The sequence below is a fragment of the Bactrocera dorsalis genome, chromosome 1 (genome assembly GCF_023373825.1).
Source record: "Bactrocera dorsalis isolate Fly_Bdor chromosome 1, ASM2337382v1, whole genome shotgun sequence".
Lineage (NCBI taxonomy): Eukaryota > Metazoa > Arthropoda > Insecta > Diptera > Tephritidae > Bactrocera > Bactrocera dorsalis.
The window spans coordinates 49,624,634-49,648,161 of record NC_064303.1 but is presented as its reverse complement, the minus strand read 5'-3'; the positions used below and the strand labels follow the sequence as shown (position 1 = coordinate 49,648,161).

Below are 23,528 nucleotides of genomic sequence, written 5' to 3'. Positions count from 1 at the left end.
GAAAATATGTTTGTTGAGCCAGTTTTTGATGTTAATTATTTTAACCAAGTGAAATGTAGGCATACACCAACGTTAGGCGAACAAAACTATTACACTCTATACAATATACTGCAAGAGTATAATTATAGGGTGGGCCATATAAAATTGTAAATTTCGAAGATAGGGCGTAAAAGATTGAGTGTAGCGTTTGCTGTATGACACGTAGCGCCGTCCTGCTGGAACCAAATGTTGTCCAAGTTTTCCTCTTCAATTTGCTTGAAGAAAAATTCGGTTAACATTGCGCGATATCGCTCACCATTGATGGTAATGGTTCCTTCTTCATTTTCGAAGAAAAATGGGCCGATGATTCCACCAGACCAAAATCCGCACCACACAGTGATTCGTGCTGGGTGCATTAGCTTCTCGACGATTACGTGCGGGTTTTGTGCCCCAAATGCGAAAATTCTGCTTTTTAACGTAACCATCGAGGTGGAAATGAACCTCGTCCGAAAAGATGATTTTTCGGTAAAATTGACCATCCTCGGAAACGATCTTCTGCCCAATCTGCGAACTGTAGACGGCTTTTTTCTAGTGAATAGCGAACCATTTCGCAAATTGTAGACTTTTTACTGAATATTTGTCACTTTCCGAATGGTATTTGACGTTTCCAATGCCAAAATATAGATAATTCAAATTTAAAACGTTAGATGGCCCACGCGTTATATTTCTGTGACAAATTACAGTGCCAACGCTAGAAGAGGTTTTACGGTTGAGTTTATTATCTAAAGTGAGAAAACACAGTAACCTCATTTCTCATCCCATTTTACCCAGTTCTGTCCAAGGTATTTCAGGCAAATTCATTTAAAAGTGACCCCCTACAAAAATGTATTATACCGTGGTAAATTTTTCACGAGATAGTTACCCTATTGGGCGATGAATTACACCGTTTACATATACATTATTAATTATGAAAAGATTTACCTTAGGTGGTGCATCAAACGTATCCATTCCGGGGTCAAAACCTTTCGAAGGTAATTCGTCACCAAACGGGGCAGTCAATTTGAATTTTTTGCCATCCGATCCAGTAAGTTCATCGGTTAATGGATTAAAATCTAATCTCCCCGCGATTGATAACGCAGTGACTAATTCTGGGCTAAAAAATACAAGAATAGTATATATCAAGTAGATATGATAAGCAGTTGTTTAGTAAGAAAAAAGCTATTCATCCGTTATTTTTTAAATGTTCCACTTTTATAAATGTATTTTCAGGATATATTATTTCTTAGCGTATATTTTGAAAAATACATTGTAATTTAATTTTGATATTTATATGTCAGAATTTGGTATCCCCGCAAAATTAATACGGCTGTGTAAACTGACGTTGAGCAATATCAAAACCAAACAAGGTTTCAGAGTCTCTTTCATGCGACTTCTTCAATCTGCTATTGGTGAAAATAATTCGAGCTGAAGAACTTAATCGCGCAGGTACAATCTTGTATAAGATTGAACTATGTTAACGTTGGCGTATATCTTGTACAACTCATCGTTCCATCGACTGCGGTATTCGTCGTTGCGAATTCGCAAAGAACCATAAATCTTCTGCAAAGCCTTTCTCTCGAACACTGCTAAGGACGACTCATCAGATGATGTCATCGTCCATGACTTCAAAAGTGACTTATAGAATTTGGCTTTTGTTCGTCGAGAGAGGATTTTACTTCTCGATTGCCTACTCTGCCCGAAGTAGAACCTGTTGGCGAGAGTTATTCCCAGATTTTATTATGACTGTCAACAGTGACATAGGAGTCAAGTCGCAAGTGCGACGACTGTTTGTTTGATGACGGGAAATATTTGGCGCGGTTGTTGAAGCCAATATTATCAATATCATCGACGTACGCCAGCAACTGTACACTTCTATAGATTATTTTTTCTATTTTTAGCTCTACAACTCCAGCAATAGATTGAAGAAGTCACACGATAAGGAATCTCATTGTCTGATACCTCGTTTGGTATCTTAGTTTTCCCGATCCTGACGGAGATTTTGGTGTCTCGATTTTCCTTTCACGTATCTTTTCCAAGACTTGGCACATGGTGAAAAACTGGTCGATAACAGTCAGATATCACTGCCGCTCAGCACGCTGGAAAAGTGTTCCCTCCAGTTTTTCACAATAACAGAAGTTGCTTCACTCACAATGACATAATTTACAAATTAATGATCCGACGTTTCCTTCTAGATGGGTATAAAAATATTGCGGAAGAACAGGCATTATTCGAAGAAACCGAATGGATTACAATCAATCTTGGTTCTTGTTAACTTATAATAGGCGTGTTTTATTTGACCAGCATATTAAGCTATTAGCTTATCATAAGCTATCATAGCTTGTATGTTGAACTAGAGGCATTTTCAGTTCATCGCCTTTTTCCATTCACAATAGCTATGATTTTTTCCAAAAGAAATTGGAAATAGCGAGAAACCTCATTTTGACAGATGAGAACGTAAACAAACCAAAATTACAGATTTTTTAGATGAGTATTGAGTGAAAATTAAGATAAATATGAACATGGCGGAGCACTTATGCTTGTACATATTTTGTATGTCACTGTAAATGCGTATTTTGTAGTGCTAATATTTTGTAGGTGACTGTATGACACAACGTTATTTGAAGTAGGCGGCGCATATAAGCATAGTAACAGGACTAGAGAAACTGTTACTGAGTGAGGTCTGATCGTATTCTGCGAACAGAGTGAAGAAACTCAGGAACCGTTAGGTACTTGTAGAACAATAAAGGCGTGCGTATATAATTAAGCGCAATGTCCTCGCAGAGTCAGTTCAAGAAGTGATCTTGATTGGAACAGAACTCGCTGTGCTCGTAAAATAAAAAGTGGAGTATAAAGTGTAAAGTGTAAAATTGTGAAGTGTAAAAGTGTGTAGTAAAGTGATATGGAGACATCCAAAAGCAAATCTCCCACATCAGAAGTGGGATCGGCAAGCCAAGAATCGTGCCAAATCCTCGCATCGTTGGAAGTACAGAACCGGAATCTAATGGACATAATCAAGTGCAGAGGCTTAGTCGCAAGGCATACTCGGCGCCCCCCAACCGGCATGGATAGTGCTGACTAGCACTATTCAGGCGGGTTGTCGGGAGCCGCATGCGTGCGACGACCAAGGACTACCACCTCCTAATCCAGGGTGTCATGCGACCCGTGCCCATTGGATGATTTGCAGCCAGGAGGTACATTCGGCTGTATTTTAACGGAGCCTTCCCAACACCGGGCCGAATTGGGAAGTAACGGTGGCCTTACCGCGCCAAGGGGCTCTGGTGTGGCGGACCTTCCCGTTCCCCATATAGACCATAGACCCGACAGCTCACCTTGTTGAGCCAAGGGTCGTACGAACAAGATGAACGACCAAACAAAAAAAACAACAACAAAACCGGATTTGATGACGGACAAAGGGCAACGACAGAGGACAACGGTAGCGGATAAAGAGAAGGAGACTGTAGCAGCGGAGGGTAAGGGGGGTCGAGGAGCCAGGCGTAAGCCTAAATACTTTGACGCTCTCACGCCAGAGGAGCGCTCGCTGTTCGAGGAGCACGCCAGGGAGGATGACGACGACGTGCCCTCTGGCAGCGGAGCTCACCTGGGGGGTACGCCTGGAACTGAAGCAACACCTAGGAACATCGGCAAACCCCCCGCCGGAGGGTGCAGTGGGTCGGCCTCTGGTGAATAGTGTCGGGCAGAGCCTGACGGCGTTAAAAGGAGAAGGAGGAGAAGGCGCAGAAGAGGTGGGCAACGCCCCCTCCCAGAAGCTGGCCAACCCGGTGGGTGTGGGGATCCACGCAGGAGAGGAATGAGTGGCTCCACCATGAGGTGGTACCTACGCCACCTACATGATGCCCCGGAGGAGGCAGAGGCTCTAGCCAGGAGCAAGAGCCAATGGAGCAACGTCAACCCGGCGACTGGACGCGACCACAATGTGCCAGCTCGCGCGCAGGGCAGCGGTAGCGGCGGCCGTGGCCCGGTCAGCACTACGCTGTCCGTGCGGCGCGGGGCGACAGCAGGGCATTGCCCGCAGGCACAAGCGCCCGGGCCGAAAAACGGAAAAGCGGCCAAATCACGCCACAGGAGCAACCACGATCCAAGAGGGTGCGGGGCACAGACGCAAAGGAAACCGGAGGCCAACAATCTGGATCGGCTCCTCACCGGGTGGAGGAGGTGCGGCGCGGGTATGCGGACGCTGTTAGGGGCATCCGCATGGCTGTTCTGCCTCTGAAGTACCCGGCAGAAGCGCTAAAACCGGAGGAGCTTACCGTGCTGCAGGACATCCTCATGGACGAGGTGTGTGAAGGAGTGGACTACACGGCGTCCTTCCTGGGCATCGATTTCAGGGGAGGTATGATGCAGGTAGACTGCCATGACGAGTCGTCCAGGCAGTGCCGGTATCCGCCCCGGAGGAAACGAAGATGGAGGTGGACGAGTCGTCGGAGCAGCCCTGCGGGAGCAGGACTGAACAGGCAGTGTCAGGGCCGACTACAGACGTCCCCGACGATGGCCGGAGCATGGGGCTACCCTCAACGCAGGAGCTCCTAGACGGACTTGGAGACTCAATCGACAGCAGCGCGGTTGACGGCAGGGTAGAGGACCTTTCCCTCATCGAGCCCAATTTATGATGGCCGTCAACATGGAGATTGCCCAAGTGAACCTGCATCATGCGGCGGCAGCCTCAGCTGTCATAACAAGCAGGTTCACTGCGGAAAAACTGGGCACGCTGCTGATCCAAGAGCCTTGGATCCATAAAGGAGAGGTAAAGGGCCTCAAGACGGAGGCAAACAAGGTAATCTGGGACCTCTCAAGCGAGAGGCCTAGGACGTGTATAGTTGTCAGAAGCAATATTGATTTCTTTTGCATTTCAGAGTTTCTGACGCAAGACTTGGTGGCGGTGCAGGCTAGGGACAGTGAGGGCAAAGACTTCGTCCTAGCCTCAGCATACTTTCCGGGAGAGGCAGCAACGGCACCCCCGGAGGCGGTGGAAAGGTTGGTGGAGCACTGTAGGCTGCACAAGCTCCCGCTTATCATCGGCTGCGATGCGAACGCCCACCACACGGAATGGGGCCGACTGCAACGCGAGAGGTGACTGCAACGCGAGAGGTGAGTCCCTTTTAGAATATGTAGTAGGTAGAAATTTAGCGGTAGAGAATGTAGGGTGCGAACCCACATTCGTAACTATAAGCAGGAGGGAGGTGCTGGACATCACCCTCAGTAATGAGCCTGCAACAGGGATGGTCTCGCAGTGGAGAGTCTCAACGGAGCCCTCCCTGTCGGACCATAGAATTGTAAGGTTCGCGCTGAGGGCAGAGGTCAAGCTGTTCCCTCCTAGACGCAACCCTCGAAGGACCAACTGGAGTACCTTCAAGGAGAGGCTGGACGAGGAGTTAAGGAGGAAGGGGCAGACTGACAGTAGCGCCACGGGCCGGGGCATGGAGGTCAGATTGACCGCACTTAACGGGTCCATTATTAACGCGTACAACGACAGCTGCCCCTTAGTTGCACCCACAGACAGGCGCAAATGCTCTTGGTGGACAAGGAAACTCGCAGACCTAAGGAAGAAAGTACGGAGGCTATTTAATAAGGCAAAACGTACAGGGGTCTGGGAGGAGTACAGGAGCAACCTGACGCTATACAATAAAGAGATCAGGTCTGCAAAACAGGCTAGCTTTAGGAGATTCTGTGAAAACGTCTCCTCCACACCAGAAGCTGCCAGGCTGCACAAAGCTCTGGCTAAAGGGAAGACGGCTACAGTGCTAGCCATCAAAAAGAATGACGGGACATTCAAGACCAGCGCGGAGGACAGAGCTACAGAGCTCTTGCGTGCTCACTTCCCGGAGACTGTCCCGGTTTATCGGTGTCTGCCCTCAACCGAACATAGGCCATCCCGCACTGATTGGGCTATCGCCAAACAGCTGTTTACTGCGGACTCGATCAGGTGGGCAATGGCCTCGTTCGAAAGGTTCAAGTCTCCGGGAGTGGACGGCATCTTCCCAGCGCTTCTACAACAGGGTGAGCAGATTCTGATGCCACACCTGATTGGGCTGCTGAGGGAGAGCCTGGCGCTAGCCTACATCCCTGAATCATGGAGGACAGCTGAGGTAATCTTCATACCGAAAGTGGGAAGGAAGGACTACTCGTTGGCCAAATCTTTTAGGCCGATTAGCCTAACCTCCTTCCTACTGAAAACTATGGAGAAGATAATAGATCATCATCTAAGGTCTAAGGCGCTGAGGACCGCACCCCTGCATGCAGCTCAGCATGCATACAGAGCTGGCAGATCAACCAGCACAGCTCTGTACCAGTTGACCTCCGAAATAGAGAGTTCACTGGAGAAAGAGGAAGTCATGCTATGCGCCTTCTTGGATATTGAAGGAGCTTTTGACAACACTTCTAATAGAAGTGTGGCAATGGCACTGGAAGGTAGGAATGTGGCAGCACCAGTGCGTAGATGGATAGAGGCGGTACTCCGCACCAGGATTGCTGAGACCACTGCAGGGGGCACAAAGATTCGCCTAGGCACAACAAGGGGCTGTCCGCAGGGTGGTGTACTATCGCCCCTGCTGTGGAGCCTTATCGTGGATGACCTGTTAGCACTGCTAACCGACAACGGCATCCGCTGCCAAGGATATGCGGACGATATTGTGATCATAGCGAAAGGCAAGTTCGAGGACACTCTCTGTGACCTAGTGCAACGAGGTCTAAATCTGGCAAAGGAGTGGTGCAGGGGAGTTGATCTGAGCATCAACCCCTCGAAGACTACCATCGTTCCATTTACAAGGCGAAGATCCCTACCCGGGCTTAGAAACCTCACACTTGGGGGGAGAGTGATTGAGATTACCAGCAATGTTAAATATCTCGGTCTCACTCTGGATTCCACTTTGCGGTGGAAGCAGCATGTGGACCAAACCATGGTCAAGGCGACAAAGGCTTTAATGGTGTGCAATCGGCTGGCAGGTAAATCCTGGGGTTGCAAGCCAAGGATTGTCAGGTGGTTGTATACCATGATTGTGCGACCGATCGTGACATATGGAGCGGTGTCCTGGGCCTCTGTGGCGGCACAGGCCTCGGTGGTGATGAGACTATCGAGGCTCCAACGGCTAGCATGCGTCTGCATGACGGGCGCTATGCGAACCTGCCCAACGGCGGCGCTGGAGGTCCTGCTGGAACTCACACCGCTCCACATAGTGATCGGCCAAGTAGCCAAGCATTCACTCCTGCAAATAACGGCAGAGGGATGCGGTAAAGGAAAAATAATCTCGACCCAGAGGATGGAGGTGATAAGTGGCGGTAATCCAATTGCCCTCCTCCCGAAGGACGGGATTACAAAGACAGTTAACTTCACGAGGAAATTCAAGGTAACCCTGGGCAGCAAGAACGAGTGGAATGACTCCACTCTTGAGCTGTTGCTGAGGGACAGTACACTGAAGTGGTACACCGACGGCTCGAAGACGTCGGAAGGTATTGGTGCAGGGATCGCGGGCCCACGCACAAGGTTATCCATACCGATGGGCAGATTCCCCAGTGTCTTCCAGGCCGAAGTCTTAGCAATAAGTCGGTGTACAGAGAAAAACCTCCACCGCGGCTATCGTAATGAGCGGATAACCATACTCAGCGATAGCCCAGCGGCACTAAAAGCGATCTCGGCCTACGAGATCAAATCGCTGCAAGTGCAGGAGAGTAGAGAACGGCTAAACAGCCTAGCGGAATTGAATCAGGTGCACCTAGTTTGGGTACCTGGTCATAGAGGCATAGCCGGAAATGAACTGGCTGACGAGCTCGCCCGCTCTGCAGCCTCCACAAGTATGGTAGGGCCCGAACCGTTTACCGGGGTGGGCCCCCATACGATAAAGGAGCTGCTCCGCAAGGAGGAAAGAGAGGGCAGAGAAGGTCATTGGCAACGGGCGCATGGCATGCGGCATGCAAAGCTGCTGATAGGGGGGTACAACCTCAAAAGGTTTAAATCAATAATCAACCTCCCAAGGATCAAGCTCAGGCTCCTGGTCGCATTCTACACCGGCCACTGCAAGTTGAAAAGGCATCTGTTCAACTTAGAACTTGCCTCTTGCTCTAACTGCCAGTTCTGCGACAGGGAACCTGAAACCCCGGAGCACCTGCTGATCGATTGCATCGCAGTCTGCAGACGCAGGTCTAAGGCCCTTGGAATTACATTTCCGGATAGGGATCACATCGACTCACTAGCTCCCAGCAAAATGCTAAAATTTATCGATTTGTTGGGGCTTGGTGAGTTCCTGTGAGTTAGGAGAAGGCACAATAGACCCAAGGTCGCAGTGCATACCTCAATTAATTCTATTGTCTAATCAAGTCCATGCAGATACCAAGACCGGTAACAGACGCAAGACCTGTCCACGTTACTTTGCCAAAATTCAATCCCGATTACGCTGTAGCGGATGCCTCTGCATGGTGTACAACGGTGGACCTTATTTTTGAGGAAAATACTCTCGAAGGCGGCGCACTTGTGATGGCGTTGAGTAAGGCGCTAGACGGCAGCGCATCTCAATGGTTATCACAAATATGCTTCGCAGGCATAACCTGGACTCAATTTAAAGAGTTATTTATTCAACGCTTCGTGGGAGTCGAGACAACAACAGCAATTTTATTGAACGTTATGAATGGTCATCCTAAATATGGAGAAGGGTTTGCAGAATATGGTAGTCGAATTGTTACATCACTCATGTCCAAGTGGAAAAATAAGCACTTGGAGGAAATCGCTAATAGTTTGTTGCGATGGGTATATACCACCAACGTAACAAGCCGCAACGAGTTACAACAACTGCAGGCTCACGCTTTTAAGAAGCGTAATATGGAGGACGATGCAACTGGCCCAGAGCGGAAGAAGTTCAAATTCCAAATTAGATGTCACCAATGCGGAAAGATTGCCCATAAAATTGCAGAATGCCGGCAAAGGGGAAAGAACGCAAAAGGATACACTCACAATGGAAGCAGCAATGGTGTGAAAGATCGATCCAGTATACGATGCTTCAAGTGCAGCGGAATGGGACATTTCGCTACTTCATGTTCTAAAATCCGGACCAGCGGGAATGAGCAGAATTATGAAAAGCGTGTGGACATTTGTACTGTAGCTCCGCCAAAGGGTATAATTAATTTATCAGGTGAGTCCGCTCCATTTTGCTTTCACTTCACCAAGGGTGAAGGAAAGTTTTGCGGACAAATTAAAAGGAAAACGATTTAACAATATTGTAAAACTAAATGGAAGAGGTAACGACTCCATATGTAGTTCTTTACAAATTCTTTCCAATATAATCATTTAACAGTATTGTCTTGATATTTTATTGCACGTTGTAATGGATAAATATCTAGCATATGATGTTTAGATTGGTCGTGAAATATTTAGTCAGGGCTTTAGCATAACAATAGACGCTGAAAAATTCAGTATTTACAAAAGTAAAAGAGTTGATGTGGTAACTTTTACAGATTATGAAAAGCTTGTAGATTCCGATGGCGACCTGAGTAACTCTGATAAAAGGGCCTTAAAAAACATTCTAAAACGTTATTCTGATTGGTTTATTGGGGGAATACCACAGACTCGTGTAACAACAGGGCATTTGGAAATAAGGTTAATAGATCCACAAAAGACAGTTCAGCGCCGACCATATAGACTTAGCGAAGAGGAGAAAGAGCATGTACGTTATAAAATTGATGAGCTCCTGAAATTTAATGTTATTCGTCCCAGCTGTTCACCTTTCGCTAGTCCGATGATGCTTGTTAAAAAGAAAAATGGTAGTGATCGACTTTGTGCGGATTACCGTGCTTTGAATGAGAACACAGTCGCAGAAAAGTTCCCATTGTCTCTAATTTCTGACCAGATTGCTAGATTAAGCCCCACGTAATCTAGCAATCTATTTCTCATGTCTTGATATGGCTAGCGGGTTCTATCAAATACCGGTACATCCAGATTCAATTGAGCGTACCGCTTTTGTCACGCCTGAAGGTCAAAATGAATTTTTGACTATGCCATTTGGTTTAAAAAATGCTCCGTCTGTATTTCAGCGCGCTATAATTAAAGCATTAGGTAATCTTGCATACACTTACGCTATCGTGTATATCGATGATGTTTTAATTGTGGCCGAAACTAAGGATGAAGCTTTAGACCGTTTGCAGATTGTGTTAGAAACCTTGAGCAGGGCTGGGTTTTCGTTCAATGTAACAAAATGTTCCTTCCTTAAAACTAGTTTAGAATATTTAGGATTTGAAGTAAGCAATGGACAAATTCGTCCTAATCCACGCAAAATTCAAGCGTTGACAAATTTGCCGCCTCCAAAATCTGTAACGCAACTGAGGCAATTTATAGGGTTAGCTTCTTATTTTCGGCAGTTTGTGCCAATATTTTCAGAGACTTTAAAGCCATTGTATTCGCTTACCTCAAAGAAAAACTGATTTTATTTGGCTGTTGGAGCATGAAAGAATTCGCTCGAAAATAATATCTGTATTAACTCAGGAGCCGGTGCTAACCATATTCGACCCTCAACATTCGATAGAACTTCATACAGATGCCAACTCAATTGGCTATGGGGCAATATTGTTACATAGAATAGACAAAAAGGCCCATGTTGTCGAATAGTAAATGTACGTCACCTGCTGAATCGAAATATCACTCGTACGAACTTGAGACTTTGGCAGTCGTCAATGCCATTAAGCATTTTCGTCATTATTTACAGGGTCGTAAATTTGTAGTATTTACTGATTGCAATTCACTAAGAGCTAGCCGTATAAAATCCGACTTATCACCGAGGGTGCATCGGTGGTGGGCTTTTCTTCAGTCATTTGTTTTTGATATCCAATATACAAAAGGAGAACGTATGGCACACGAAGATTTTTTATCAACGAATAGTTGAAAAGCGAGTCGAATTGACTGAGGTAACTGATAATTGGCTAATTTCTGAACAACAACGTGATTCCGAGCTAGCCAAGTTGTTAGCTAAGCTAAAAAATGATGAGTTGCCAGAAAATTTAGATGAAACCCATGAATTGAGAAAAGGAATTTTATATAGAAAAATTCAAAGAAATGGTAAAACCAAATGTTTGCCTGTAATCCCTGGGGAATTTAGATGGGCAGTGATTAATCACGTCCATGAAGCTATTATGCATTTAGGTTGGAAGAAAACGTTGGACAAAGTCTATGGGTTTTATTGGTTTGAAAATATGTGAAAGTATGTTCGTAGGTTTGTCGAAAATTGTATAACTTGTAAATTAGCTAAACCACCAGTGGGAAATATGCAGGCAGAATTACATTCGATACCAAAGGTGGACATTCCGTGGCACACAGTGCATATAGATATAACGGGAAAGATGAGTGGAAAAAATGACTTAAAGGAGTACGTAATTGTTTTGGTGGACGCATTTACAAAATTTGTTTATTTTTATCACACATTAAACATAAACGGTGAATTTTATTCTTCTCAAAAAATTGAGCTACACTTAATTGCTACAGGGGCGAGTAGAGCAAATGGGCAGGTAGAACGTATCATGAGCACGCTTAAGAGTATGTTGACCGCCGTTGAAACCAGTCAGAGGTCGTGGCAAGATGCCACGGTAGAGAAGCTAGACCTTTTGGTCTATTGCCAATAGCAGAAGAAGAAGATAATAAAATTGATAGGGAATCTTTAAGAAAACAAGCAAAAGAAAATATGGAAGATAATGCTCGTTATGATAAACTTAGGTTTGATAAGAATAAGGCAAAAATAATAAAATATAACATAGAAGACCATGTGTTGATAAAAAACGAAGAGCGTCACCAAACAAACTTGATCCAAAATTTAAAGGTCCGTTTGAAATAATGAATTATTAGATGGAGATAGATATCATTCGTAAGTAAAATAACATATAAGTATGCGCATGAATTTTTGAAAGCAATGCCAAATAAACAAATATGTACAGAAGTTGATGAAGATTTAGACGACTTTAGAGAAGATTCGTCTGATTCCCAAGTTGGGATTGAAGATAAGAATGGCACAGAAGGTGCCTTGGATTCCCAAGTGGGGAATGAGTATACAGATGGCACGATAGGTGTCTTGAAATCCCAAGAGGGGATATAACGATCGCACCATAACAGATGGACTTTTTGTGGCGGGGTCTGTAAATGGGTGTAAAAGGAAATACACCAGTTGATAAACATAATTGCTTTAATATGAATTGTTATATATGGTTAAGGAGAAAATGTATGCAGGATTTATTTTAAAAAGAACACACCGCGTTTTAGTTTTTAATTTCATTTGGTTTATTTCGCACTTCAAAATTCAGGCGGTGGCGCGACCGCATTGTACAATGTCTTCTTAACAACTGATGCTTAAACTACTGAACTTAACAACTGATGCTTAAACAATGAATCTTATTTCTAATACAAAAATGGATGATCCATATGGACCGTTACAGTGATGGCTGCTGATGGACGCTTCGTCAATTAACAGCTGATTTGCAGTGTTGCCATCTGAACTACATTATTCGTTCAGTGACAATACTGCCACATGTTCTATATATTATTTCTTCCTACAATCGGCTATCCTGACCTCTTATTCGATCTCGAATAATTAAGTCCACCTTTTCATGTTTTCTGCCACTGTAGTGGTGTTTTTTGGTCCTTCCGCATTTCCTACTTTGTCAACCTCGTACCTGTCATGGTTTAGTTTGGCGACTACCCTGTACGGTCCTAAATACTTCGGTCGTAATTTCATAGCCACTCCAAAATGAGTTTTCTTAATGGCTACCAAATCTCCTATATTGTATTCACGACTTTCTTTCCTTTTTTGATTAAACGTCTTACAGTTCTCTTTTTGTATTTTTTCTATACTTTCATAAGCACTCTTTTTTAATGAATCACGTTCTAAATTCAATTCCTCTATTTCGAGATCTTTTAAAATTTCATGTAAGTCTGGGTAATCTACTACTCGCATGTTTAGTCCTGTAAGAATTCTAAAAGGTGACATTTTCGTACTGCGTGGTGCAGTGTTATTTAAAATCTGTTGTACTTTTGCGACGTGGTTGTACCACTGGGTTGGGTTACGCTGACATTTCTTAGACAGCATTGGAACAATGGTCCTGTGAACGCGTTCTACCTGTCCGTTGCCCGTGGAACCGGTTGCAATCAACAGGTGTTGTATGCCCTCCTTCGTGCAGTATTCGTCAAACGCTTTTGACGTAAAAGCCGCTCCTTTGTCCGTTACAATCCGTTTCGGGTTGCCGAAAACTGAGGATTGTTTCTCTAATTTATTGATTACCTCATCCACCCCGGTTGATTTCGTTGGGTATAACCAAACGAATTTTGAAAATGCGTCTATTATGACTAAAATATGATTATACTTTTTACGAGTTTCGGTTAATGGACCCACATGGTCAATATGGTAAGTACCAGAGAACGTCAGGGGTGTCACTTTTTGGCACCCGAATCACACTTATAAATGTGGAGTGCTTGTCGTACTCACAAACAGCAAGAAAAGAATAACACACCCAAACGCACAAATCGCTACCGTGTTTTGTGTTTTTGCATTTCGTCACTCATTCAGACAGTAAGCGTCGAGTCTATTTCACCAGACACCCAAAAATTTTGCATAGGTAAGTGAACGGCACAATGCACTGAAAGCAAATGTGCAAACAGCAACGATAGATCACAAAAAAGAATGCCCAAAAATGAGCTGTGAGCGAAACACTCATGTTTTACAGTTATAAGATCGAGTGTCTTCAACTGTTATGCATGAGCAGGCCATTGAGCACTGATAGCTGGTTTGTTTTGTAGTCGCTTGATTTCAGTTGTTAATTGATAACTTAAAAGGAATAAGCAAAATGACTGAAACGCCGGACTCTATAAAAAGTAAAATTGATTGTGGAACGTACACTTTAACACAAAAACATAAGGGAAGAAGTGTTATATGGAACATTTTACGTTCCATTGTTAAGGAAGACGAAAGTGCCGTGGAAGGGTGGCTATTTTGCAGCACCTGCCGAAAAGTGCTGAAATTTGTGGCTGGTCACACATCAAATTTGTCTCGGCATAAATGTTGTATGACATTAAGGCAACCAAGAGAAGTGACGAAAGTGTCGGCAACAGACAAAGCAGAAGCTATTAAAATATGCAGTCAATGGATTGTTCAAGATTGTCAGCCGTTTTCATCAGTAGCCGGGCCCGGATTTAAAAGCATGGTGCAGTTTTTTATCAAAATTGGTGCCGCCTATGGGGATGACATAGATGTGGATGACTTGCTGCCTAGTCCAACAACGTTAAGTCGAAAGGTCCACAAAGACGCTGAAGAAAAAATAGGGTTGATATCATCGGAAATTAAAATAGCTGCAGATACTTCAGGATTAGCTGCCACCGTCGATATGTGGTCTGACCAATATCTACAACGAAACTTCTTGGGTATCACAATTCATAATCAAAAAAACAACGTTCTTTGTGATTTAATTTTGGGTCTTAAGTCAATGGAATCAGAGAAAAGCACCGCAGAAAACATTTTAACTAAAATTAAAAGTGTATTCTCAAAATTTAATATTGAAAACATTGAGGAGATCATATTTGTGACAGATAGGGGCAGAAACATTATAAACTGCAGCAGTCATTAACTGCAGCAGTCATCTTTTAAATAATTGTTTAGAACAATCTTTTACAGAAACAACGGATCTAGACGAAACAGTGACGACATGCAAAAAAATTGTAAGGTACTTCAAGAAAGCTAATTTGCAGCATATGTTAAACACTTCTTTAAAGAGTTCATGCCCAACAAGGTGGAACTCAAACTACGCAATGCTGAAATCTATCGACGATAATTGGGTGTCTGTTAACACTATATTAAGCGAGAAAGGGCCCGAAAGATTGATGGATGTCAATAGGTCAACATTAAAAATATTAGTTGGGTTGCTGGAATCCTTCGAAAGAGTTTTTAAAGAAATTCAAACTTGCAACTCGCCTTCATTGTTTTGTGCTGCCTTCAATTACAAAAATTTGTGTGCTATGCGAGCCCAATATATCAGATATTTCATCAGTTGCAACATTAAAAGAAACAATAAAAACAAAAGTTGTTGGCATATGGTCAAAAAATTTGTCCATAAGGCACAAGGTGGCGTTTTTTCTGTATCCCCCGGCTGCACATATGCAGGATACAGATCTGGCCGAAATTAAAGAGCAGTGTGTTTTAGAAATGTCAAAATTTTCTATTTCAATAGAAAGTAATACAACACAATATGTTTCTAGTCCATTTACATCCAACACAGAAAGCTTCACTTCATCAGAGCCGTCACCAAGCTTAAGATCTGTATCAAAACCAGAATTTTTTTTTCCAACATTAGTTGCTGCACCATCTAACAACTCTAGACAAACTCCAATAGAAGAAATAGAACAATATTGTAGAGAAAGGGTTATTTTAAGTCATGATTTTGATGTATTGCAGTGGTGGGGAGTAAATGAAAATCGTTACCCTCTTCTGTCAAAGGTGGCATTGAAGTTTCTTTCAATACCTGCAAGTAGTGCACCGGCTGAAAGAGTTTTTTCATTAGCAGGCAATGTCATTACTGAAAAGCGGAATAGATTGGGACCAACATCTGTTGACAGTTTACTATTTTTACACTCTTATTACAAGCATATGAACAAATCAGAATAAGTTATATTTACATTTTTAATAATTCACTTGCTCAATTTCGTTCATTCTTTTTTTATTACTAGTCATTGAAGACCAAATACATATGAAATATGTAATGCCTTTCTTGTAAACCTTAAAATTAAATACATAAGTACATATGAATATATAACACGCTATGAAGCAGCACGGCTTTTTATTTTCATTTCACATATATGTATGTATATCCGCATATTCAAAAACAAATATGTAAGCATGTACGAAGCTAATATAAGGATAACCACAACACACATGTCTCTTACATATTGTTTGTCTCAAGTGTTGTGCTCTCAATTTTGCTCATTCCTTTTGCTTTAGCATTTTCGTCGGCCTCAACTCATGTACATATAGAAAAAGAGCACGGAATCGATTTGAGCTTGTGCGTATGAGCATGTTCGAAATTATCAGTACAAGGCAACAAGCCTTATTTTATTGTACCGATCACACTCTAAGTGTCGTAAACGCACAAATGATTCGGGTACACTTATTGTTAGGGTGTACCCTTGCCGTTCTCTGGTAAGTACCTAATGGTTCACAAGTTTTGTCGACAAGCCTCTTTCTTACCATCTGTCAACAAGCCCTCTTTCTTACCCCTTTTCGCATCTATTACTATGCACTCTACACACGAAGTTACTACGTTTTGTACTTTTTTGCTCAAGTTTGGTATGTAATAATTTCTCTCTACTAACTCCTGTGTTCTTTTTGCTGCTATGTGCTAACTTCATAATTTCTTCTTCCATACTGGAGGGTACCACCAATAATTCCTTTACAAAGTCGTTGAAAAGTAAGTTATTTCTTAAAAAAAGTTTTCGTATGATTCTACTTCCACAATTTTCCGCACTGCTCTTATCCAATCATCCTGCATTTGCGCCTCTTTTATCCAAAACTTTAACGAGTCTTCTACTAATAAGCAGTATGCACGACTAAGAGCATCTACGTGTCACATGCGAGTTCTTGACCTATGTTCAACCACATAATTATATTCTTGTAGGTACATTGCCCACCTCATGATCCTGTCTGGTACGTCTTGTTTCTTGACTGTCATAGCGAAAGCGTTACAATCGCTAACTATCTTAAACTGAATATCTCTTAAGTATATACGCCATTTCTGTAATGCCTTTATAGCTGCAAGAACTTCAAGTTCAAAAGCACTATATTTCTCTTCCGCCCTTGTGGTTTTACGACTCATATATTCGATGGGATGTAACAGATTGTCTTCTGAATCCCTTTGTAGTAAGACTGCACCGTAACCAAATTTTGACGCATCAGCATGCACCTCTGTTTCCGCATGCGGATTGAAAAGCTTCAATGCGGACGTATTTACTAACGCACGCTTCAGATCTTGAATGGCTAAAAGTTGTTCTTCCCTTAACCCAAACTTTTCGTCCTGACGAAGCATATCTGTTAGCGGCTTCGCATTAACTGCATAATTTTGGATGAACGCCTGTCATTATTTACAGGGTCGTAAATTTGTAGTATTTACTGATTGCAATTCACTAAGAGCTAGCCGTATAAAATCCGACTTATCACCGAGGGTGCATCGGTGGTGGGCTTTTCTTCAGTCATTTGTTTTTGATATCCAATATACAAAAGGAGAACGTATGGCACACGAAGATTTTTTATCAACGAATAGTTGAAAAGCGAGTCGAATTGACTGAGGTAACTGATAATTGGCTAATTTCTGAACAACAACGTGATTCCGAGCTAGCCAAGTTGTTAGCTAAGCTAAAAAATGATGAGTTGCCAGAAAATTTAGATGAAACCCATGAATTGAGAAAAGGAATTTTATATAGAAAAATTCAAAGAAATGGTAAAACCAAATGTTTGCCTGTAATCCCTGGGGAATTTAGATGGGCAGTGATTAATCACGTCCATGAAGCTATTATGCATTTAGGTTGGAAGAAAACGTTGGACAAAGTCTATGGGTTTTATTGGTTTGAAAATATGTGAAAGTATGTTCGTAGGTTTGTCGAAAATTGTATAACTTGTAAATTAGCTAAACCACCAGTGGGAAATATGCAGGCAGAATTACATTCGATACCAAAGGTGGACATTCCGTGGCACACAGTGCATATAGATATAACGGGAAAGATGAGTGGAAAAAATGACTTAAAGGAGTACGTAATTGTTTTGGTGGAAGCATTTACAAAATTTGTTTATTTTTATCACACATTAAACATAAACGGTGAATTTTATTCTTCTCAAAAAATTGAGCTACACTTAATTGCTACAGGGGCGAGTAGAGCAAATGGGCAGGTAGAACGTATCATGAGCACGCTTAAGAGTATGTTGACCGCCGTTGAAACCAGTCAGAGGTCGTGGCAAGATGCCACGGTAGAGAAGCTAGACCTTTTGGTCTATTGCCAATAGCAGAAGAAGAAGATAATAAAATTGATAGGGAATCTTTAAGAAAACAAGCAAAAGAAAATATGGAAGATAATGCTCGTTATGATAAACTTAGGTTTGATAAGAATAAGGCAAAAATAATAAAATATAACATAGAAGACCATGTGTTGATAAAAAACGAAGAGCGTCACCAAACAAACTTGATCCAAAATTTAAAGGTCCGTTTGAAATAATGAATTATTAGATGGAGATAGATATCATTCGTAAGTAAAATAACATATAAGTATGCGCATGAATTTTTGAAAGCAATGCCAAATAAACAAATATGTACAGAAGTTGATGAAGATTTAGACGACTTTAGAGAAGATTCGTCTGATTCCCAAGTTGGGATTGAAGATAAGAATGGCACAGAAGGTGCCTTGGATTCCCAAGTGGGGAATGAGTATACAGATGGCACGATAGGTGTCTTGAAATCCCAAGAGGGGATATAACGATCGCACCATAACAGATGGACTTTTTGTGGCGGGGTCTGTAAATGGGTGTAAAAGGAAATACACCAGTTGATAAACATAATTGCTTTAATATGAATTGTTATATATGGTTAAGGAGAAAATGTATGCAGGATTTATTTTAAAAAGAACACACCGCGTTTTAGTTTTTAATTTCATTTGGTTTATTTCGCACTTCAAAATTCAGGCGGTGGCGCGACCGCATTGTACAACGTCTTCTTAACAACTGATGCTTAAACTACTGAACTTAACAACTGATGCTTAAACAATGAATCTTATTTCTAATACAAAAATGGATGATCCATATGGACCGTTACAGTGATGGCTGCTGATGGACGCTTCGTCAATTAACAGCTGATTTGCAGTGTTGCCATCTGAACTACATTATTCGTTCAGTGACAATACTGCCACATGTTCTATATATTATTTCTTCCTACAATCGGCTATCCTGACCTCTTATTCGATCTCGAATAATTAAGTCCACCTTTTCATGTTTTCTGCCACTGTAGTGGTGTTTTTTGGTCCTTCCGCATTTCCTACTTTGTCAACCTCGTACCTGTCATGGTTTAGTTTGGCGACTACCCTGTACGGTCCTAAATACTTCGGTCGTAATTTCATAGCCACTCCAAAATGAGTTTTCTTAATGGCTACCAAATCTCCTATATTGTATTCACGACTTTCTTTCCTTTTTTGATTAAACGTCTTACAGTTCTCTTTTTGTATTTTTTCTATACTTTCATAAGCACTCTTTTTTAATGAATCACGTTCTAAATTCAATTCCTCTATTTCGAGATCTTTTAAAATTTCATGTAAGTCTGGGTAATCTACTACTCGCATGTTTAGTCCTGTAAGAATTCTAAAAGGTGACATTTTCGTACTGCGTGGTGCAGTGTTATTTAAAATCTGTTGTACTTTTGCGACGTGGTTGTACCACTGGGTTGGGTTACGCTGACATTTCTTAGACAGCATTGGAACAATGGTCCTGTGAACGCGTTCTACCTGTCCGTTGCCCGTGGAACCGGTTGCAATCAACAGGTGTTGTATGCCCTCCTTCGTGCAGTATTCGTCAAACGCTTTTGACGTAAAAGCCGCTCCTTTGTCCGTTACAATCCGTTTCGGGTTGCCGAAAACTGAGGATTGTTTCTCTAATTTATTGATTACCTCATCCACCCCGGTTGATTTCGTTGGGTATAACCAAACGAATTTTGAAAATGCGTCTATTATGACTAAAATATGATTATACTTTTTACGAGTTTCGGTTAATGGACCCACATGGTCAATATGGTAAGTACCAGAGAACGTCAGGGGTGTCACTTTTTGGCACCCGAATCACACTTATAAATGTGGAGTGCTTGTCGTACTCACAAACAGCAAGAAAAGAATAACACACCCAAACGCACAAATCGCTACCGTGTTTTGTGTTTTTGCATTTCGTCACTCATTCAGACAGTAAGCGTCGAGTCTATTTCACCAGACACCCAAAAATTTTGCATAGGTAAGTGAACGGCACAATGCACTGAAAGCAAATGTGCGAACAGCAACGATAGATCACAAAAAAGAATGAGCAAAAATGAGCTGTGAGCGAAACACTCATGTTTTACAGTTATAAGATCGAGTGTCTTCAACTGTTATGCATGAGCAGGCCATTGAGCACTGATAGCTGATTTGTTTTGTAGTCGCTTGATTTCAGTTGTTAATTGATAACTTAAAAGGAATAAGCAAAATGACTGAAACGCCGGACTCTATAAAAAGTAAAATTGATTGTGGAACGTACACTTTAACACAAAAACATAAGGGAAGAAGTGTTATATGGAACATTTTACGTTCCATTGTTAAGGAAGACGAAAGTGCCGTGGAAGGGTGGCTATTTTGCAGCACCTGCCGAAAAGTGCTGAAATTTGTGGCTGGTCACACATCAAATTTGTCTCGGCATAAATGTTGTATGACATTAAGGCAACCAAGAGAAGTGACGAAAGTGTCGGCAACAGACAAAGCAGAAGCTATTAAAATATGCAGTCAATGGATTGTTCAAGATTGTCAGCCGTTTTCATCAGTAGCCGGGCCCGGATTTAAAAGCATGGTGCAGTTTTTTATCAAAATTGGTGCCGCCTATGGGGATGACATAGATGTGGATGACTTGCTGCCTAGTCCAACAACGTTAAGTCGAAAGGTCCACAAAGACGCTGAAGAAAAAATAGGGTTGATATCATCGGAAATTAAAATAGCTGCAGATACTTCAGGATTAGCTGCCACCGTCGATATGTGGTCTGACCAATATCTACAACGAAACTTCTTGGGTATCACAATTCATAATCAAAAAAACAACGTTCTTTGTGATTTAATTTTGGGTCTTAAGTCAATGGAATCAGAGAAAAGCACCGCAGAAAACATTTTAACTAAAATTAAAAGTGTATTCTCAAAATTTAATATTGAAAACATTGAGGAGATCATATTTGTGACAGATAGGGGCAGAAACATTATAAACTGCAGCAGTCATTAACTGCAGCAGTCATCTTTTAAATAATTGTTTAGAACAATCTTTTACAGAAACAACGGATCTAGACGAAACAGTGACGACATGCAAAAAAATTGTAAGGTACTTCAAGAAAGCTAATTTGCAGCATATGTTAAACACTTCTTTAAAGAGTTCATGCCCAACAAGGTGGAACTCAAACTACGCAATGCTGAAATCTATCGACGATAATTGGGTGTCTGTTAACACTATATTAAGCGAGAAAGGGCCCGAAAGATTGATGGATGTCAATAGGTCAACATTAAAAATATTAGTTGGGTTGCTGGAATCCTTCGAAAGAGTTTTTAAAGAAATTCAAACTTGCAACTCGCCTTCATTGTTTTGTGCTGCCTTCAATTACAAAAATTTGTGTGCTATGCGAGCCCAATATATCAGATATTTCATCAGTTGCAACATTAAAAGAAACAATAAAAACAAAAGTTGTTGGCATATGGTCAAAAAATTTGTCCATAAGGCACAAGGTGGCGTTTTTTCTGTATCCCCCGGCTGCACATATGCAGGATACAGATCTGGCCGAAATTAAAGAGCAGTGTGTTTTAGAAATGTCAAAATTTTCTATTTCAATAGAAAGTAATACAACACAATATGTTTCTAGTCCATTTACATCCAACACAGAAAGCTTCACTTCATCAGAGCCGTCACCAAGCTTAAGATCTGTATCAAAACCAGAATTTTTTTTTCCAACATTAGTTGCTGCACCATCTAACAACTCTAGACAAACTCCAATAGAAGAAATAGAACAATATTGTAGAGAAAGGGTTATTTTAAGTCATGATTTTGATGTATTGCAGTGGTGGGGAGTAAATGAAAATCGTTACCCTCTTCTGTCAAAGGTGGCATTGAAGTTTCTTTCAATACCTGCAAGTAGTGCACCGGCTGAAAGAGTTTTTTCATTAGCAGGCAATGTCATTACTGAAAAGCGGAATAGATTGGGACCAACATCTGTTGACAGTTTACTATTTTTACACTCTTATTACAAGCATATGAACAAATCAGAATAAGTTATATTTACATTTTTAATAATTCACTTGCTCAATTTCGTTCATTCTTTTTTTATTACTAGTCATTGAAGACCAAATACATATGAAATATGTAATGCCTTTCTTGTAAACCTTAAAATTAAATACATAAGTACATATGAATATATAACACGCTATGAAGCAGCACGGCTTTTTATTTTCATTTCACATATATGTATGTATATCCGCATATTCAAAAACAAATATGTAAGCATGTACGAAGCTAATATAAGGATAACCACAACACACATGTCTCTTACATATTGTTTGTCTCAAGTGTTGTGCTCTCAATTTTGCTCATTCCTTTTGCTTTAGCATTTTCGTCGGCCTCAACTCATGTACATATAGAAAAAGAGCACGGAATCGATTTGAGCTTGTGCGTATGAGCATGTTCGAAATTATCAGTACAAGGCAACAAGCCTTATTTTATTGTACCGATCACACTCTAAGTGTCGTAAACGCACAAATGATTCGGGTACACTTATTGTTAGGGTGTACCCTTGCCGTTCTCTGGTAAGTACCTAATGGTTCACAAGTTTTGTCGACAAGCCTCTTTCTTACCATCTGTCAACAAGCCCTCTTTCTTACCCCTTTTCGCATCTATTACTATGCACTCTACACACGAAGTTACTACGTTTTGTACTTTTTTGCTCAAGTTTGGTATGTAATAATTTCTCTCTACTAGCTCCTGTGTTCTTTTTGCTGCTATGTGCTAACTTCATAATTTCTTCTTCCATACTGGAGGGTACCACCAATAATTCCTTTACAAAGTCGTTGAAAAGTAAGTTATTTCTTAAAAAAAGTTTTCGTATGATTCTACTTCCACAATTTTCCGCACTGCTCTTATCCAATCATCCTGCATTTGCGCCTCTTTTATCCAAAACTTTAACGAGTCTTCTACTAATAAGCAGTATGCACGACTAAGAGCATCTACGTGTCACATGCGAGTTCTTGACCTATGTTCAACCACATAATTATATTCTTGTAGGTACATTGCCCACCTCATGATCCTGTCTGGTACGTCTTGTTTCTTGACTGTCATAGCGAAAGCGTTACAATCGCTAACTATCTTAAACTGAATATCTCTTAAGTATATACGCCATTTCTGTAATGCCTTTATAGCTGCAAGAACTTCAAGTTCAAAAGCACTATATTTCTCTTCCGCCCTTGTGGTTTTACGACTCATATATTCGATGGGATGTAACAGATTGTCTTCTGAATCCCTTTGTAGTAAGACTGCACCGTAACCAAATTTTGACGCATCAGCATGCACCTCTGTTTCCGCATGCGGATTGAAAAGCTTCAATGCGGACGTATTTACTAACGCACGCTTCAGATCTTGAATGGCTAAAAGTTGTTCTTCCCTTAACCCAAACTTTTCGTCCTGACGAAGCATATCTGTTAGCGGCTTCGCATTAACTGCATAATTTTGGATGAAACGCCTGAAGTATGAAGT

General features: G+C 41.7%; 1 protein-coding gene across 1 annotated transcript in view; it reads right to left on the bottom strand.

Annotated features, from left to right (window-relative positions):
• LOC105225387 (probable aconitate hydratase, mitochondrial) overlaps positions 1–23,528 on the bottom strand; it is an 83,383-nt gene that overhangs the window by 20,363 nt on the left and 39,492 nt on the right. The window contains exon 4 of the mRNA XM_049462464.1: positions 961–1,132. Coding sequence (XP_049318421.1) covers positions 961–1,132 — 172 coding nt within the window. The remainder of the gene's footprint in view (positions 1–960; positions 1,133–23,528) is intronic.